The following is a 20,247-nucleotide window of genomic DNA, read 5'->3' as shown; positions in this document are numbered from 1 at the left end:
TATTAAATTAACAAATACGCTTACCATAAAGCAATAGCCATAATTACATAAAAAATATTTGTATAGTTATGATCAATAATAAGCACTTTTACAAATTTATACAATTGAAAGCAAATAAGGTAAATTAAAATGCCAAGTTAGAGTTTAAGTTAAGCTATTTGGTATTATTATTACAAATATGTTAATGCCATATTTAGCAGAAATACATTGATATGTAAAAGAGTCTTTTGTAATTTTCATAGTAACAAGTTGTTACTAACAACGATGATTCTGAACATACATAATTAGAATTTCTATAGAATAGTATGCACTGAACGGCACTATATTTTTCGTTAAAACGTTTCTTTTTGAGCTTTATACTGCAAGTCTAACCAATCTTTGCTTCACCGGATTTCATACCGGAAAATATTCGGTTTTTTATCTAATATTTATAAGAATAATTTTATTCTGATCTTAAAAATCTGATAAGTTGAAAGGGACAGTCGATCTGAGAAATAAATCTTCTAGAGGGACTATTTGGTCTTTGAATCAATGGATTCCTGTTCAAAATGGCGCGCCTTCACACAAGCCTCTTTGTAAATTGTGCAATCTTTTTGAAAGTGTAACCATGTGGCGTTTCTCGCGGTTTCTGTATGTTGGTATATTCCATCGTATATTTATGAAATGTTGAGCTATGGTCAGTCACTAAAAGATAAAGCAGCTTTAAAAAAGCTCGTCTTCGTAGGAAACAAAAAGAAAAAAAACAAGTCACTCGGCATATTGCTTCTTGGAGCTTTACGTGTGTGTTGTGCCAACAAATCGCTCGGACGTATTTTTGTCAAATTAGTTGAGGAACCTAATTCATAAATACTACGAACATAAAAGTAACAAAACAAAAACAACAACGTATTATGGAAAAAAGTGAAAAGTGTTTAAAACAATGCCAGAATCGGACTAAAGTGTCAAAGTGCCAGCCAGCAAAAATCGTTTGCAACAATTCGACAATTTTGCGGATGCCGCCGCGTGTGAAAGATGGAAAATCAATTGCACAGTCAAAATTATTATGGGGAGATTTATTGGAGAGTCGCCCAACAACCAAATCAACAACGAAAAGAAATAGCATAAATCTTGCTTTCATAATTGCGTTATTTGCGTTTGCACATTGTATTCATTTGGGCTTCGGTGCTTATGCAAATGATGTTAATGCTGCTGCTGGTGCGCCACCATTAAATCAAAGTCAACAACAAAATCTGCGGTCAGACGACAATAATAATAATAATCATAATAATACTTTAAATAGTAATAATGCCAACTCCGATGTCGATATATTGAAGGGATCGAAAGTTGCCGAAACGAACGCAAGGCAAGTTTAATTTGAAACAAAAATTAATTAAATTCTTTCCACCTGCCTCATTCATATTCATGGACATGTTGTTCTCTGTGTGTGTGCGTGATAAAAATTGTACGAATGTATGCGTAATAGGCAGGAGGCTTTCATCTTCACACACACACACACGCACACATCTATATATATGCTTCCAATAAGACGTATAAGTAGTTTAGCTGGTGGACTTTTCTGGAGCTGCTTTATGTGTATCTATTTGGTTCAGTTTTTTTTTGATATTCTTAGCACAGCATGTCTAATTGTACGTATAAATATCGAAAATCAAATAAGTGACCGACTATAAAATACGTGGTACCATTGAGCTTCTCGTCACATTCTCCAGAAAGCTTTCATGTTTTTCCAAAAGCTGGATATTCCAATAGGCCATTTAGATTATTTTTATCAGCATAAAAAAATGGAAATGACATAGAAATTCCCTCAACTAGTTTTTATATTCATTTGACAGTCTTTCTACTAAAATGAAAGTTAGAATTCTTATTAAAGAGGGGAGGCATGTTTCAACTAATTGGAAGTTATGCAGTCATTGTATCCACAATTGGAATCCATAAGAGTTTTTAATCTTACTCAGCATATTTAAAATTAGCGATTGCAATGTTTTGCAACTTACGCTCGTGATGCATACGTTGATTTCTCATATTTAAATATTTAATTTTTATTTAATTATTCTAACACGTGGTAATTGATCACAAAATATACAAACAAAAATTGTCTCGACTTGTGAAATACCCTAGAAAAATCAAGCATTGCCTTTGCATGTCATAAAAAAAGTGCAGATAAAGCAAAAGATGAATTATATGTATTCATGAGACGAACATGACTAATAAAAGATTAATTGCTTTTGCCAGTTCTTACATATATGCATATAGTATCTACCCTGTTTATCCAGTTTGTGTACAAGGGGTAAACAAGAAGACTTCCCTGGAATCGCAGTCTGATAATGAGTGTTGTAGGCAGAAAATGTTACAAATTGAGCATGGGTAATATAATGATAGGTATATAATAATATAATAAATAAATAATAATAAATTATTATTTATTTTTAATAAAATAATTAAATTCAAGCAAATGAATTACACTAAACCTATTTTAAATTAAATCTAAACAAAATAAGTTTTCTATTTTTATTTTATATTTTAACTAATATATTATTGAATGGAAGCATTAAAAATCAAAGTGAAATTATTTCCTCGTAATTTTTAAAATATAATTTTAAAAGTTACGCTCTATACTGTTAGTTGTGTTAAAATATATTGTTGACTGAGCATAATAGCTATTATTGTAACAACTTTGTAGTATGCACACATACATACGTATATGCATATGTACATGTGAGTGGTTAAAGTACTCGCTCTTTTGTGTCGAACTTTTAATGGGTGTACAATATGGGGGACTGGTTACGGACAATCGTCGTCATCGTCTGCCTCTCACGCAATCTCAGCTCTGCTGTAGTGTGGACGCTTCTCTTTTCGTTGTACCGATAATGCTATTTACTTTATTATTATTCTCTCGCGATGAAGGCTGCTCTGACTCAATTTCTTGCTGTTGTTATCATTCAATGTTTATCAACGCACAATACCAGCACAAAAACACACACATGCAGATGTAGAACTTGAATGCATGTGTTAGTATGCGTGTGGATTTTGTTTGTTTTTTGATTTGCGCCTAAATTCGTTGACTTGTTGCTTTCATAAATCCTCAAATCAGAATTCGCTGAAGTGAAAATTGAAATTATTGAGGTCACCAAATATTCTTTTGACGACAAAACGACGCGATTATATGTACGTGTTCTAATGCATAATTAAATATATGCATACATACATTGTATGTGTACATATGCGTATGCGTGTTATATTTGTTTGTATGTTTGTGCGCAGACATGCATGTCAATTCGGAATATCATCTGTTTGCAGACATATTATATATATTGACACACGTACTGGCATACATACATATTCATAGTCGTACATACATAAGTATGTATGGTTCATATTTGAGTCGGCTGCCAAAAATTCTATTTTTAACGTGCTTTAAGTATGCAAAAACATCGCCATTCCTTGCTGCTCATACTGTGAATATGTACACACATACAAACAAATGAATGTACGTATGTACATTTGTATTTGGACATATTTCTACATACATATATAAATGCTTGCGTATTTATTATAAATGTATGTATGTGTATACGTCCCAGACGCTTGTATATGTAGCATGTCTGGCACGGTAGATAATAAAAGACAGTCAAAATATTGCTTCACAAAATTTGTTCTTTTTTTTTCATTTTTTGGTTAAAGCAGCGCGCACGCTGCGGTTATACAATTTTATGATCATTTTAAAATGTGTATGGACAAACGCTCACACTAAAATAAGCGCCACAACTAAGAGCATACTCTCGACGCAACGCAGAAAAATACAACCTACGATCCACACACAATCCACAGCCCTAAAGTTCGCAGAAACGTCAAAGAAAAAACTGCAAACAGTTTCACTAATGACTCATGTGTTCTCGTTCTTAAGCGTTGCCACTCTTACCGCCAGCCAGCCAAGCACGTTTGAGTTTAAGTTAACAGACTTAGCACACACACACACACACTCACATGAGCATTGATGTGTATGTGCACACACACACATAGGGCACAGGTGTACCTTATGAAGCCGCACCAAAATCAATACACATTCATATATACACCTTGAACACACGCACACAGCCATTCATGTGTACTTCGATTTGTACAAGTATAAGCATATGGATATTACGTGAAAGTGTATGTGTGTGCACTCTTATAATGTTTTCAAAACTGCCAAACACAACAACGGACGGCATCAGCAGCAGCAGCGGCAAAAGCGGCAACACCAACAGCAGCAACAACATCATTATTGCCATGGTGTCGGTTAATTCTAAATTTCGCTTTGCGGTTCAAAACCGCAAATATCTGGATTCGGTTGGTGCGAACGAGGATTTTTTGTTTTTTTTTTTATTGTTTTCTGATTATATGTGTGAACGAATGCGAATGTATGCTTGCGTTAGCGATTCGCTCTCCACTCTCCTCACACTACTCTTGTAATTAATGATTACTTCTTCTGCACCCATATGTGCACACACGCACACACATATTTACATACAGACATACTTACGCATATGCGGTGTCACGGTGTCAACTTAATTAAATTGATCCATACAAATAAATAATTTAATTTAAGTTGACCCGTGTCCCAAAGATTTTGACCACGTTTTTTTAATAGAATTGCGAGGCGCCAACTAATTGAAGTAATTGACAAAAAGATTGTCATAAACATGACAGCATCCCTACACCCCCTTCACTTCAGCCTCTAATTTGACTGATTGGCAATCAACGCATTTGCATTGAGACTTCTATGGCTTAAGTGATCAATTGACCCTGACCCCTCAAAAAAAAAGTGAGGGTTTGTCGGATGAGTCGTGACACCATTAGATTTGGGGCAATTTATAAGCATTCTGGGTGAATGTCCACTATAAATAACTAGCGACTATAAATAAAATGCATAAAAAGTGATTATGGGGCTACATTCATTTATATATAGAATATTTGATATGTATGTAGAAGGAGTCATTGGCGATTGGGAATTATTGCAGTTATTAATTCTTTTAGTTGCTTAAATATTTGTTCCCATATAATAAGCTTTTTAATAAAATAATATATTCTATATAATAATATCATTTATTTCACTAGAAAAAATCCAGACATTCATCTATGCTTGCTTTTCATCTGCCTCTAACTTTCAATAACTTGTTTGCATGCGATTTCTTAAATGCTATAGACAAGTTTCTCAATACACAAGTCAAGTTACCCTTTGTTTTGCTTATATAGAACGCGGTATAATCTTGACTAAAGCACTCTTACTTTTTGTTTGACTAAATTGCAGTCTTATCAACCTGTCACCAAGTGTGTTTACTTTGCAATGTTTTATCTCACATGTCAATGTATAAATAATGGAAAGTTATGCAACATTCTAATAATGTAATTTTTTCAGTCTCAGAGCATTATTTGTATTTATAGATTGAAACTATTAATAATGTATAGTAAAATCATCTATATATATTGAAAAAGTAAATTATTGCAGAATATTTGAAATGAAATTTTGTCAAATAAGCAAGCAAAATAAATTATGGGTTGTGGAGGAAAAACCTATATATCAAGAAATTCAACTAAGAATAAAATTTTATTACAAAATTATGGTATAATAAAAAAAAGATAGAGTGTCTCGGCTGAGAATTCTTCCAATTCAATGAAAAAAAAAACTTGTTTATACGGTTTGTATATTTTAAGCTTAATTACGTGACTTTCCCACAACCAAATTCAAGAGTTGAGAATTTGATTTGGAGGCATGTTTGTGTTGGCAACACGAGTGTATGCAATCTGTATTTGATAATACATGAACGCATGATGCTAACCATAGATATAAACTAATAATAAATAAATATTGTAGCGTCACGTATTGATCAAGGGCCCACTTTGAAACCTTCTTGATACGCTCCTGGACTCAACACACTTGAGCACACATTAAAGGGGACGAACATGATTGTCTTTGCACTTGATCGAATGAGATATACGATGGTATACATATAGTATTTTGTTAACGATAACGTTTAACAACGATAAGAACGCGTCGCAAATGACGCAAGCGCAATTCTCACTTGCGACTCCAAATAATATTAAAAAAAAGAGACGAAGATTATCTTTTTTTTTTTGGTTTTCTCCGATGCAGCACTGTTTGGTTTAATCCGGTTTGATTGGCGAATTTCAAATTTCATTTTATTTATTTACGTAGGAGAACTCTCGCACCTATCTCAAGATATAGCTATTGCATAATTCTATACGTCAAGTGCGTAATGACTACGTCACAGCCTTCTTAAATCGCCATCAACAACAACTGGTCAGTGATTGTTGGCAAATTCTCTGTATTTGACACTTTTTCCAGCTTTATAAATTCAACGTTTATCTGTCTTATCTACAACAGTAATAGATCGATTATATAGTATATTGCATGTTTGTATATGGAGTAGACAACTTAAAATAAAATATGGGCAAATTGAAAGCTAAATTAGCACAGTCGATGTTAGCGTTCTGTTTCTATGCCAACTAGTGTCTGGGTTGAATTAATTGAGATTTTCTACAGATCTGTCTTTTTGCTCTAACGTCTGATATGTATATTAAAGCTAATTGTATAGATAGTAATTCTATATAGATGCCACATTGCTGACACAAAAGCGTCCAGAGGAAAATTGTGTTTTATTTTTCTCCCACTCAACCTCTAACTTTTGTATATTGGACTAGACACATAAATCGAACGATCTTTTATTTATGTGTAGCCCAATGTTGAGATGAATATATACATATTTTTTATTTAATATTTCCACAAATATGCCAGACTGTTAAATATTATTATGCAGACGTCCAATTGGTATTTTTCGGCTTAGAGAAATTAGCGATTTAATCAATAAAGTAAACTGAATTTTTGAATTCAATTAATGAATTAACAAATATGTAGAAATAATATTGTATCAAATGTTTGAATATATCCCTTATTAAAGAAAATTTATCTCTGTGATTGTGGAACTTTTTTGAACATTTCTGGATTTCTGAATTCATTTACTTTTTAATCGTTTACATAAAGTAGTATATTTTAATTTGTGTATATTTAACAAATCAAAAAAAGCTTATTGTTTAATTAATTTTAATTTGCACATTCTCGATTTCAGACTTGCACTTTCGAGTGATGCAGTTCGGATTCTTGGAATGCGTTTGGAGGATGGCACCTCCGAGATGAACGATGGCATTCCCAGTATTTTAGCCGAAAAAGAGCAAACCATCCGAATGTTCGGAGTTGGTCTCAAGCAGAACACCGTGATTGCTTTCACCAACGAGGAGAGTGGCTATCAGGGACCATGCCTGAAGCCTGTTACGGAAACGTTTAAGCCATCGGAGGTGTCTCCCGATGGCCTCACGGCGACCTACACGATAAACGTGCCGCCCTCCAAGAAAGGACTTTACGTGTGTGCGAAGATTGATGAAGGAGTCAGCGTAAGTGCACAACTCTGTCATGAGTCATGACAAATCGAATCAATCGAATATATTATATCATCTATTTTATTTAACGTTGAACAGCAAGGACTGGCCTCAAAGACGATCCCGTTTGAGCATCAGGGCAATTCGCCCTGGATGAAATTGGAGACGCATGAGCCACTGTTGCCAGTCTGGTTGGCCATTGTGGTCATCTTCACCTGTCTGGCCTTCTCGTCCCTCTTCTCTGGTCTCAATCTGGGTCTCATGGCCATGGATCGTACCGAATTAAAGGTGTGTATAGTCTAGCATTTATTAAATTTGATGTTGACTAGATTAAACAACGATATTTATTTTGCATTGCAGATATTGCGCAATACTGGCACGGAAAAAGAAAGAAAGTATGCCGCCAAAATTGCACCGGTCAGAGATCAAGGTAATTATCTGTTGTGCAGTATTCTCTTGGGTAATGTGTTGGTTAACTCCACCTTTACCATTCTGCTGGATGGTCTGACCTCTGGACTCTTTGCCGTTATATTCTCTACGCTGGCCATCGTGCTCTTTGGTGAAATCACACCTCAGGTGAGTTCTAAGTTCTTTTCTTTCAGTTTTAATATCCAGCAACAATTTAAGAGAAGGATAAATTTAAACTATATAATAACATACAGAAGAAAAATGTGTTTGTTACTAATATGGGATGTTGAATTAATGAATAATTATTCTTTTCAATAATAGTTTTGGGTTGTAATAGTTTGGGTTTTAGTATAAAATTGTAAACTAAATTAGTAGATTGACTTACTCAATATTCTACTTATGAGCCAAACTATACAAAACAAAAACTAAATCCTCTGAAATGTGTATTTTCAAATACTATAAACTTAGAGACAAAAGTTTTACCATTTAAATTTCTTACAAATAATACAAATTAAATAGAGCTAAGGCTACCAAAGTTGACTATTATTCATGCTTTTCACATCTATTTTAGAATTTCTCTACATGCTCCTCAAGTTGTAAAGAAATATATAAAAAGCGTAATTTTTTGGTTCTTAAGAGTTTTATTGTAATAATTTACAATTATTTTCGAAACATATTTGATTTGTAATACCTTAAAATAGATATCATAGATGTATCTTACAATTGGCTGTAGGTTTCTTTTTTTTTTACCTAATTTGTTTCGATTCATTTAATAATTGGTTTTTGTTTACAGGCTGTGTGCTCGCGTCATGGCTTGGCAATTGGCGCCAAGACCATCATGATTACCAAAACGGTGATGGCCATAACTGCGCCATTATCGTATCCCATCTCACGTGTCCTGGACTGGTGTCTGGGTGAAGAGATTGGCAATGTGTTCAACCGCGAGCGCCTAAAGGAGCTTGTGCGCGTAAGTAATCAAGTATGCCCCTGAATTTGTGTGGCTTTACTAAGAATTGTTTGTTTTGCTTTAGGTGACCAACGATGTCAATGATTTGGATAAGAATGAAGTGAATATTATCTCTGGTGCCTTGGAGCTGCGCAAGAAGACTGTGGCGGACATTATGACCCACATCAACGATGCCTACATGCTCTCCCTCGATGCTGTGCTTGACTTTGAAACTGTCTCCGATATTATGAACTCTGGCTACTCGCGTATTCCCGTCTACGATGGCGATCGCAAGAACATTGTCACGCTGCTTTACATTAAGGATTTGGCGTTCGTTGACACCGATGATAATACGCCACTGAGAACTCTGTGCGAATTTTATCAGAATCCCGTACATTTCGTATTTGAGGACTACACGTTGGACATTATGTTCAATCAGTTCAAGGAGGGCACAATTGGACATATCGCGTTTGTGCATCGTGTCAACAATGAAGGTGACGGTGATCCGTTCTATGAAACCGTTGGTCTTGTCACCCTGGAGGATGTCATCGAGGAACTCATTCAGGCCGAGATTGTGGATGAGACTGATGTGTTTGTCGATAATCGCACCAAGACGCGTCGCAATCGTTACAAAAAGGCCGACTTTTCAGCATTTGCTGAGCGTCGCGAGGCGCAAACTGTGCGCATTTCTCCTCAATTGACGCTGGCCACATTCCAGTACTTGAGCACTGGTAAGATTTGCTATATTTAATTGTATTTATTTTGTATAACATGTTTTGAAATTCGCAGCTGTTGATGCGTTCAAGAAGGACATCATTTCGGAGCCGATCTTGCGGCGATTACTTAATCAAGACGTGTTCCACAACATCAAGGTCAAGGGCAAGAGCAAGGATGATCCCAGTCTGTTTATATTCACGCAAGGCAAAGCTGTTGACTTTTTCGTACTTATCCTCGAGGGTCGCGTCGAGGTGACTATTGGCAAGGAGGGTCTGCTCTTCGACAGCGGTCCATTTACTTATTTCGGCTCGCAAGCCTTAGTGCAGAACGTTGTCATTGGTAAGCAGTCACATAGCTAACTAATGGAAGGCCTTAATAACACCCAAATTTTATTGCAGATTCTCCCAGCCAAATGGGATCAATGCAGTCGCTGAATATGGATTCGAAGATACGTCAAACTTTCGTGCCCGATTATTCCGTGCGCGCCTCGACCGATGTGATATATATTGCAATTAAACGTAGTTTATATTTGACTGCCAAGAAGGCCACGTTGTTGGAGAAGAGTCGCAAGTCGGGCACTTTCTCCAGCGAAACATTCGACGATGAGGTGGAGCGTCTCTTGCACTCCATTACCGAAGATGATAAGCCGCGTTTGCTTGCGGCCAGCCAGAGTACAAGACGTCTGTCGAAACCAACTCGCAGCAACGCTTCGTCGCCGACTAACAACGATATATCTCACGATGATAGAAGTAACAGTGCCAGTGGTCATCATCATGGTCAACGTGGTCATGGTCCCGAGCATACGGAAGATGCCTCGTTGAGCAGTCTGGTCACATCGGATGTGGCGGGTGGTGATCTGCAGAATGGAGATAACGATGACAGGGATGGAACGGCGGCCTCGACACCGCTATTGCCAAAGACGGACGACGGAACAAACGAATCATCCGCAAACAACAAGCACACCAAGCCTCAATAACCACCACAACAACAACAATAACATGAAAAACAACGACAACGACGAAAGTCTTTAGATTCGGATACAAATACGAAATCTTATTCGGATTCGGAGCACATCCAACACCACCCCCAAAATTAACGCTAAGACCTAGTTGCTGCAAAATAATACAACATACATATAGATTGATTTACACTAACAATTGAGTAACACCTATTGCTTGCTTCATTTTCCTTAAATATTGTTATTTATGTTGATATTATTATGATGTTCCAATCACTTGCTACATTTGACTAGAAAGATAATACAAACTAAACAATTATGATCAAAGTAGGCAAAAAAGATGATTTCGTATTCTGAAATTAATCATGCATTAACATAAATATTACCTCATAAAATACGTACTTAAGAAGAGAAATTAAAAACACAACACTGCTAGCAATCCCCTCCTCCCATATTTCTACTTCCAAATGATGATAATGATAAAGATGAATAATTGTAAATTTAAATGCATAGAAGCGCGCTGCATTAGTTAGATTTTTGTTGTTAAATTTGTTTATTGCTCAGTATACACATACATGTTTTTATAGTTTAGTTTAAAGTCGAGTCTAAAACAAAATGTTATTATTATAGTGAACAAATAATAATATATACTTTACCAATTTTGCACAAGTTTCGTTTCGACTGTTGTTTAATGTTTGCATTCAACTCGTAACTCTTAACTATATTCTATAATATACTACTCTATTCTTCTATAACCCCTTCCTACCCACCACCACATTTCATGTAGCATAAAACTCTTTAAACTGTAACTTGTATTACTGGAGAGGTTGAAAACTTCTCTTTTGTTGTTCATTTATCTTAAAGGTGTTAATTAGTAGATTATAAATTAAAAGCCTATATACACAATACAGTCACAAAACAAACAACAACAAAAACACAAAACTCTTTCAATAATAAATTCAATAAGTTTATTGGTTTTCAACGTGTCCATCGCATTATGTGAGTGACGCTCGGTAATTGTTCCAGCGACCAGCGTTTGGCATTAGGTAAAAAAATCTATTGAAAGATTCTTTCAAAGAACCTACATACATAAATATATTTGAAGAAACATGTGCTTGCAATAAATTAAAAATTTTATAGAATTCATATATATATATATATATATATATATAATAATAAATAAAAATATATATTTACTATTACAAGATAAATGGAGATTAATGTCACTAGAGCTACTTTGTTACTTCCTTATATTTACAATATATATATACATTTATATATATTCGTATATAAAATGTACAAGATTTTTAAAAATATATAATATGGTTTATTTTGTGGGTCACTTCTGGGTATGTTAATAAGCTGATCTAGCAAAACAAAATTATGCAAGGTTTTTAACCTTGAATTTTAAGAATCAATAACAAAACGTTAGTACACAGTAATAATTTATTAAATATTGTTTAACACTAAATGGCGCTTAGTCACGTTCAGCCGGATGATGCGTCTACATCAGTGGCTCACAAAAGTCACAAATCAAGTTTTGTTTTTTGTGTTGCAGTTGAATAATAAATTCAGAAATTTCCAATGAAACATTTGCTGTTCTAAACGCTGGAAAGCGGAATTAAGTGAACATATGAGACGACAATAATTAATATAATTGACGTTGCTATACCGCAATCGAGAATCGATTTTTCCTCAAGTTTACTGCTTGCACAAAATGCCACTAAATACAGTTCATAAATCTAAATTTAATTATTTCATTATCAATTAAAATGAACCATAAGCTGACATTTGAAAACGCGGGAATTCCAGGGCTACGCACTGAACACTTTTGTAACTGACGGCTTTAAGCAGTGTGCCCAGCTGATTGGCAACATCAAAATCACAGTTTACCATAGTATTCATAAATATTTTGTGAAGCTTTTAAGATGAGTTTTTTCTAAATTGATATAGTTTTCAATAAAATATTTATTATATTATTTTCAAAATTACCTAAGTATAGTCAGAGCGCAAAATAATGGTTTGTTTGTTAAAGCGAAAATTTGAATTTTTATGCTTGCAAGAAACGTGCACACTGCCCTTTAGGTTGCCCGTCACATTTGTTTTTAATTTTATACCGTTTGTATTAATTTACAAAGAAGGAGCATGCAGCGTGGTGGCAGATCTCAGTCCCGTGGCAGGGGCAACAATCGTCCGCCAGGACTGAGTGGCCGTGAGATTGGCATGTATTACAGAAATCTCGCGCGGCAACGTAAAAAAGACGCAAAAGACGAGGGACCTAAAATACGCTTGGCCTGCAATGTGAGTGCACCATGCGGCATTTTAACGCGTGTCCAGGAGTACATGCAACAAAAACAGCAAATCGATGAAGAGCAGTTGGATGTCAACTTTAAGCGGCAATTTCACAGCTTATTGAGCGTTAATTTCGAGACGTTTATCGAACAGACGAAGGAACGATACGAGGACAATGAGCAACGCAATGCCAGTTTTGATGAGCAGCTACAAAAGCAGCTCGAAGAACGTAATGAAGACTCAGTCTACCAGGCACGCTACGCAGCACGCTTGAAGCTGCCTACCATGTCGCAAGCCAGCGACATTCTCAAGGCGGTGGCGCAACATCAAGTGGTGCTCATTGTAGGCAGCACCGGTTGCGGCAAAACGACGCAAGTACCGCAAATCCTGCTCGACGCTGACATTGCCGAGGGCCGCGCCTCTGCATGCCACATTGTGTGCACGCAGCCGCGTCGTATCTCGGCCATCACAGTGGCCGAACGCGTTAGCTATGAGCGTGCCGAGCAACTGGGCCAATCTGTGGGCTATCAGATACGACTAGAGAGCCGTAGGCCACGTGAACGCGCCTCCATCAAGTTCTGTACAACGGGAGTGCTGTTGCAGCAGCTGCAGTCGGATCCGTTGCTGCATCATGTCAGTCATCTGCTGCTGGACGAGATACACGAGCGCAGTGTAGAAACGGATCTGTTAATGGCTTTGTTGAAAGTCATACTACCTCAAAGGCCCACGCTGAAGGTCATACTGATGAGCGCCACAGTGCGTGAGCAAGATTTCTGTGATTATTTCGACAATTGCCCCATGTTTCGCATCGAGGGAGTCATGCATCCTGTGCAGATGCTTTATCTTGAGGAAGTGCTCGCTTTAACGGGCTATCAGTTTGCCAAGCGACGCGAGAAACGTGCCCGTGAAAATCCAGAATATCGAGCCATGATCGAACCGTATCTGCGACGCATTCGTGGCGACTACGATGAACGTGTGCTAAACCAACTGCGTCAACCAGAGTCGGAGGGGTGCGAGGATATTGAATTCATAGCCGAGCTCATCTATTACATTTGCAGCACTCAGGCAGAAGGTGCGATTCTGGTCTTTATGCCCGGCTACGACAAGATTGCCAAATTGTCCACGTTGCTGGGAAAGTCACAACGTTGGCGCAATGAATTGATCATTCAACCATTGCACTCCATGTTGTCCACCATGGACCAGCAGGCGGTGTTTCGACGTCCCCCGGCGGGCAAGCGGAAAGTCATCATTTCCACCATCATAGCCGAGACATCGGTGACCATCGATGATGTGGTGTTTGTGATTAACACAGGACGCACCAAGCTGAGTAATTATGACACGGAGACGAACATACAAACGCTGGAGGAATGCTGGGTCACCCAGGCGAATACGCAACAGCGTAAGGGGCGTGCAGGACGTGTCCAGCCGGGCATCTGCTATAATCTTTTTAGTCGAGCGCGCGAGCAGCTGATGGCTGAGATTCCTACGCCAGAGATCTTGCGCAGCAAGCTAGAATCAATCATACTCAGCCTGAAACTGTTGCATATAGAAAATCCATATGTGTTCCTGCAGACTCTGATCAATGCACCCGCCCAGGAAGCTATTAACAATGGTGTGGCTCTGCTCAAGCGGTGAGTAATGATTATTATAATTATTCAAATTTATAACATTTACTTTCCTTTCAGAATTGAGGCACTTGATGCCAACGGACAACTGACGCCGCTTGGCATGCATCTGGCCAAGATGCCCATCGATCCGCAAATGGGCAAAATGATTTTGATGTCGGCACTGTTTCGTTGCCTCGATCCCATTACCTCAGCTGCCGCTGCTCTCTCCTACAAGATGCCCTTCTACACGCCCATGGGACAGGAGCGTCGTGTGGATGACGCCAAGCGGCGATTGTCGAACAACATGCGCAGTGATCATCTCCTGGTTCACAATGCTATCGCTGGTTATCGCGAGAGTCGCTTGGAGCATCGCGATCGTGACTTTTGCTTCAACAATTTCCTCAGCACGATGACGCTTCAACAGCTGGAGCGCATGAAGCAACAGTTTGCCGATCTCCTCAACAACTACAAGTAAGTTAAGGTCTCATTATAGATAATGAACAACTTGTAATATATTCTTGTCCTTCGCAGATTTCTGAGTTCTGCTGATTGCAGGCACGAGTCATCCAACCTCAATTCGGACAAGATTCCACTTCTGCGCGCGATTATTGGCGGCGGTCTCTATCCCAACATGGCGCACTTGGGGTAAGTATATTAAGAATGCTTCTCTTTAATTGCTTTGATATTCAATTAGCTAATTTTCTTAGTAAATCACGTCAAATCCGGAATCAAGTGCGCGCCATTCATCACATGTCTACGGATGATGGTCGTCGAGTCAACTTTCATCCTTCGTCGGTGAACAGCGGCGAATCCAGTTTCGATTCCAGCTACTTTGTCTACTTTCAGCGACAGAAATCTACAGCTTTGTATCTGCTAGATGCCACTATGGTATTTCCCATGGCGCTTCTTATATTTGGCGATGGTGTCGAGTCCGGCGTCTATGACAATACGCCGTATATTTCGGTGGCGAAAGCCTACTAGTAAGTAGCGAAGCTTAACAATCACAAATTCATTTAATTATTCGATTTATTTTGCAGTTTCAAGTGCAATCCTGAGACTGCTGCAGTAGTGTTGAAGCTACGCGATTGCCTGGCACGTCTGCTGCTCAAGAAGGCCATGTATCCAGCACCGATTGAGGAAAATAGTGATGATCATAGACTTATTAAGTAAGTGAATTGTTTGACTAGGATTCTAGCTAAATACGCTAGTCATATAACGATTTATTTAAAAGCTCTTATTCAATATTTTAGTATCTAAGTAGAAAATGTTCAAAATGTTTTTTTTGTTTAGCCCTCTTTATTTACAAAGTGCACTTTATTGTAATACATACGTTAGTTATTTTTAAAGGAAGTAGTAGAAATGTCATAAGCATTATCAGATAGGATAATCAAATAGTTTATACCAAATATATTTTTAGTTTCTTTCATAAAATCCAGCACAAAATTATTAAATTTATCAAAAGTGGTTCTCCAAAATCCAGTAGAAAATTAGATTTATTCATCTGTTTAGCTTTCTTCACAAAGTATGGTTTATTTTAGTATGGTAGTTATAAATATGTTTGTGATAAAGTAAATGATTTCACATTACTTTCATTTATATCAATATAATTGATCTTTTACAAAGCCCATTTGGTGGTATTAGTTCTAGGAATTTTGTTCTTTTTGGATTTTAAAATATTTATAGTATTTAAGGAATTCAGTTCACATCATATAGTAAATTGTTTTTATTATCCAATCATATTAGATATTCATCGTGCAATTGTTAATTTTTACACAATGCTTTCTTTTATTTTAGAGCCATCGAGCTGCTACTGTCGTTAGACGAGAGAATGGGCGATGATTACGAGATATCATCAGATGAAATTGATGATATTTAGTTAAATTATATAGCATGCTTTAAATGTGATTACAAAATTTAAATGATGTAGAATGTGTGTCGCAAGAGTATTGTAAATAAATTATTGATATGATTTAATCATCTTCGAGCAGTGTGAAAACGTTACGAGAACGCGATGGCTGCTCTTCCACGCCCTCATCATCGTCGGCATTCGTCTCGTCGTTAGAGCTGTCCTCGTCCTCCTCTTCATCGCTGCCAGCAGCTGAATGAAAGAATGACAAATTAGCACTTAGTCTAAATGTTTTAATGACCTTTTTACTCACTGTCTGAACAGACAGAAGAGGTGTCCTCATTGGTCTCGCTGTCCGGCTCTTCCAGCTCCACCTGCTGGTACTTGATAACCTCTGCCAGCTCTGGATGCTGCAGCCAGGTCTCACGCTGCTTATCAAAGCCCGGTGGATAGAATTGCAGCACTAGCTGCTGCTGCCCCGCCAAACACATGCGTAAAATGTGATTGGCAGCACGGTAGCGATCCGGACGCGCCGCCTTGGCGGTGAGGAAGCCACGTTTATAGGCCCAAGCATCTGAAACGGCTACCGCTGACCATTCATCGTAATCCTCGGGCAGATGCAGGCGGAACAGCTGCGGCAAATTAATGTGCTCGGCAAGCAGTTTGAGGGAACGATATGGAACCTGCAGCTGCGATATAGGGAAACTGCCAAGCAGCACTTGCAGTGACTTTGGTGTGCTCGAGGGAAAAACCAGGCCCGGACAATCACACAGACGCACCTTCTCTGTGAGGAAGATGGTCTGAAAGTGTTTAGTGTGTCCTGGCGTTCGACTAACACTGACAACTTTGCGTCCTTTTAGTGCGTTTATGAGCGACGATTTGCCCACATTGGGATAACCAATGCAGCCAATTGTGAGTACGCCATTGTGATACTTTTCCTGCTGCACGGGTGTCGTGTCAATACTGCTGCTGATCTTCAACTCCCCTTCCTCAATGTTGTCCATTAATTCCAGCTCATCGTGGCGCATATCGTCGCGTATCTTTTGCTCCCACTCGGACAGATTTACCTCTTGCTGAACATAGCGCTGACACTCGCGATAAATATTATAAACTCCCTCCATGCTGCGGCGATGTGTCAATCGACCACGTCCACGTCCACCAGCTTTGCGACTGCGCGCCGTATACGAAGCGAACAGCACCACGGGCAGCTCGGGATAGCGTTCGTTGAAATAGTGTCGCCAAGCGACAACAGCCTCGGGTGCAACTAAATCCACTTTGTTAAACACAACAATTGCATGCTTCTTCAACGTCTTGATGATGTAGTCATAAAGCGATGGGGGAAACATTAGAGTTGCGAAACGTACATCCACAATGATGAGCAGCACGTCGGAGAACTCGAGCACACGCCATAACTGACGCCATGTCTCCAGATTCAGCTCAAATAGCGACAGCTCTCTGCTATCCACGCTTTGCTTCTGCCGCAACAGCTCGTCCACATATTCCTGCCAAAACGGAAATGGAATTTAAAATATACTTTCTACCCTCGGCATTAGCAAATATTTTATACCTTAAAGTAGCGATTCTCACTACGATCCAGCTGTTCCTTGGTGCTATCGCTGCTCCACGGCGGACGCACTGGGAAATCGAAGTGCTCGAAATAGGCGGCATCAATTTCTCGCTGAGCCGGCGTCAGTACATCAAGCGGCTTGAAGCCTTCTAGCTTCATCAGCTCCAACTCCTTTTTGCTCTCCTGTGTGAACTGCAGATTGTAACGATTAACATTTTTATTGCGTCCACCGGCGCCGCCTCGATTAAATGGCTGCTCCATTAGTTTGCGAGGTGCGGTTGTTTCGGGTGCATCGCTGTCTTCGTAGGATTCCTGCGTGCTGCGCAAATACTTGGGCGGACCTGTGATGTCGTCATTATTGCGGCATTTGCTTTTGTTTTGTTGTCATTCCCAATATTTACCTTTTGTGTTGCGCTTTTGCAGCAATTGATCCTTCTTCTTTTTGCCACTGAAGGGCAGTTTACGTCGTTGTTGTGGCATATCTGCTTGTATTTGTTGTTAGCAGCAATTTTCAATTGCTATATTTTCGTAATTAAATTAAATTTTTAGTACTTCTCTTTCCGGCTGTTGCTGCAGTAATACAATACACTAACACTCATACTCACGCATAAGCAAAGGTGCATTGGTATGCGGGAAACATATGTGTGGACATTAACGCAAAAATGAGCTAAACGACGCAATTATAAGCTCTTTTGATTTGATAGCATCGAAGTGTGATTGAAGTTTAAATATCCTACATCGAAACAAACATGATTTTGAGGTGGAGTTAATTATTTTCTTCTCCAACAAAAATTTCTAATCTCATTTTTTGTTCATTTTATTTTCAACGCCTGTCTAAATGGATGGATAAAATTGCATAAATCGATACTTTAACTTCAAGAAATAGAAAGAAAGTATCGATATATTGTTGCTGCTCTACATTATATTGTTATAGTTAACAGTTTGATTAACATGGTCTTCGAAAACACTCTGTTAGCGATGATGGTACATGCAAAGTCCATTTTCCTTTTCTTTGGCCAAAACAACCTGTAAAATGCCGCTGAAGGGGATTAAAGTGCTGGAGTTTGTGGGCCTAGCTCCTGGTCCGCTTTGTGGAAAAATACTTGCTGATTTTGGTGCCACTGTGACGCGCATAGATAAGGTAAACAAACGCTTTGAACTTGTTTGTAAACACTAGATCTTAATAAACTTTTGCTGCAGATGCTGGAGAATCCCCTCGATGTGCTGCACCACGGCAAATCAACGCTAGCCATAAATTTAAAGAAGCCTGAAGGTCAAGGCCTTGTGCGCCAATTGGCAAGCAAGTATGATGTGATAGTCGAGCCATTTCGACCCGGCATCATGGAGAAATTGAATTTGGGACCCTCAGAGCTGTGTGCAACGAATCCACGACTGATATATGCACGTCTCACAGGCTTCGGCCAGCAGGGACGCCTTGCAGCACGCGCTGGACACGATCTCAACTACGCTGCCATCTCGGGTGTGCTCTCAATGCTGGGACGGAAGCATGAGAAACCAACGTCGCCAATTAATTTATTAGCGGACTTTGCCGGTGGCAGCGTGATGTGTGCTCTGGGCATTTGCTTGGCACTATTGGAACGCCATCGATCTGGTCGTGGTCAGGTGGTGGATGCCGCCATGGTAGACGGTGCTGCCTATGTGGCCAGCTGGCTGTTCATGTCTAGGTCACTCAGTATTTGGGTTGAGCATCAGGAACGCGGTGCAAATTTGCTCGACGGTGGCGCTTATTTCTATGATACATATGAAACCAAGGATGGTCGCTACATGTCGGTGGGCGCTTTGGAACCGCAGTTCTTTGAACTGCTGAAGCAACGTTTGGAATTGCCGCCAGAATTGTCACAATATGGCGAAGAGCATGAGGAGTTGGGCAGACGTCTGTTAACTGAAGCGTTTCTTACCAAAACCCAAGCGGAATGGTCGGCGATATTTGAGGATGTGGATGCCTGCGTATATCCCGTAGTGGAATGGCAAGAAGCAGCAGAGCATCATCACAATGCGGAGCGGGCATCATTTGAACGTTTCGAACACTCTTTGGTACCGCGTCCAGCTCCACGTTTGAGTCGAACGCCTGGAAAATTGCGACAGCATGCAAATGGCAATGCTGTGCTTGAGGATCTGCAATTGACGCCCGAGGAGCTGCGGCATCTACAGGAGGATGGTGTGCTCACCTTGCCAACCACGCAGCATAAGCTCTAGACACTGTAGCTCTACGGATTTTCTTGTAAACATTTGCTAAAATCTGTTTATTAAAAGAAAACAACCGATTCCTGTAAATACTTTGTTACACCGATTTAAAAATATGAATAAGTAAAAATGTATATTTCATCCTTAGATAATTCCACATATTTTTTTATGCTGATCAATTAGACCTGGTAATCCTAAGTCTCTTAATATGCCAATACATACACTAGTTCTTTTCGAAAAAGGACTCGCAGATGTGCACTTACAATTGTT

At 38.8% G+C, this 20,247-nt stretch overlaps 4 protein-coding genes across 5 annotated transcripts; 3 read left to right on the top strand and 1 right to left on the bottom strand.

Moving 5' to 3' along the window:
* The first annotated feature begins 748 nt into the window (after nucleotides 1–748).
* Nucleotides 749–11,603, top strand: LOC132786311 (unextended protein). The gene is made up of 8 exons (XM_060792812.1): nucleotides 749–1,342; nucleotides 7,125–7,446; nucleotides 7,531–7,719; nucleotides 7,792–8,007; nucleotides 8,633–8,806; nucleotides 8,871–9,516; nucleotides 9,575–9,841; nucleotides 9,901–11,603. The coding sequence occupies exons 1-8, from the start codon at nucleotides 891–893 to the stop codon at nucleotides 10,476–10,478; spliced, it is 2,844 nt and encodes a 947-aa protein (XP_060648795.1). The 5' UTR covers nucleotides 749–890; the 3' UTR covers nucleotides 10,479–11,603.
* Nucleotides 11,604–12,382: 779 nt separating this feature from the next.
* On the top strand, nucleotides 12,383–18,859 carry LOC132786266 (ATP-dependent DNA/RNA helicase DHX36). 2 transcript variants are annotated; one of them, XM_060792767.1, is made up of 6 exons: nucleotides 12,383–14,383; nucleotides 14,438–14,830; nucleotides 14,891–15,004; nucleotides 15,067–15,339; nucleotides 15,397–15,525; nucleotides 18,659–18,859. In XM_060792767.1, exons 1-6 carry the CDS (start codon nucleotides 12,606–12,608, stop codon nucleotides 18,708–18,710), a joined length of 2,739 nt encoding a protein of 912 aa, XP_060648750.1. In that variant the 5' UTR covers nucleotides 12,383–12,605; the 3' UTR covers nucleotides 18,711–18,859. The 2 variants fall into 2 exon arrangements, with proteins under 2 accessions (XP_060648750.1, XP_060648741.1); XM_060792758.1 differs by lacking the exon at nucleotides 18,659–18,859 and adding an exon at nucleotides 16,154–16,334 and having other exon boundaries at nucleotides 12,384–14,383.
* On the bottom strand, nucleotides 16,316–18,546 carry LOC132786281 (guanine nucleotide-binding protein-like 1). Its single transcript, XM_060792778.1, has 5 exons — nucleotides 18,378–18,546; nucleotides 18,174–18,290; nucleotides 17,773–18,113; nucleotides 16,519–17,707; nucleotides 16,316–16,457 (listed from the first exon to the last, which is right to left on the bottom strand). The coding sequence occupies exons 2-5, from the start codon at nucleotides 18,250–18,252 to the stop codon at nucleotides 16,330–16,332; spliced, it is 1,737 nt and encodes a 578-aa protein (XP_060648761.1). The 5' UTR covers nucleotides 18,253–18,290; nucleotides 18,378–18,546; the 3' UTR covers nucleotides 16,316–16,329.
* On the top strand, nucleotides 18,761–20,235 carry LOC132786292 (alpha-methylacyl-CoA racemase). The gene is made up of 2 exons (XM_060792789.1): nucleotides 18,761–18,913; nucleotides 18,973–20,235. Exons 1-2 carry the CDS (start codon nucleotides 18,761–18,763, stop codon nucleotides 19,987–19,989), a joined length of 1,170 nt encoding a protein of 389 aa, XP_060648772.1. The 3' UTR covers nucleotides 19,990–20,235.
* The last annotated feature ends 12 nt before the right edge of the window (nucleotides 20,236–20,247 follow it).

This window comes from Drosophila nasuta, chromosome 2L, assembly GCF_023558535.2.
Source record: "Drosophila nasuta strain 15112-1781.00 chromosome 2L, ASM2355853v1, whole genome shotgun sequence".
In the NCBI taxonomy this organism is placed as follows: Eukaryota; Metazoa; Arthropoda; class Insecta; order Diptera; family Drosophilidae; genus Drosophila; species Drosophila nasuta.
Note: the sequence above shows the minus strand (reverse complement) of the source record. Positions and strands in the feature narration are given on the sequence as shown.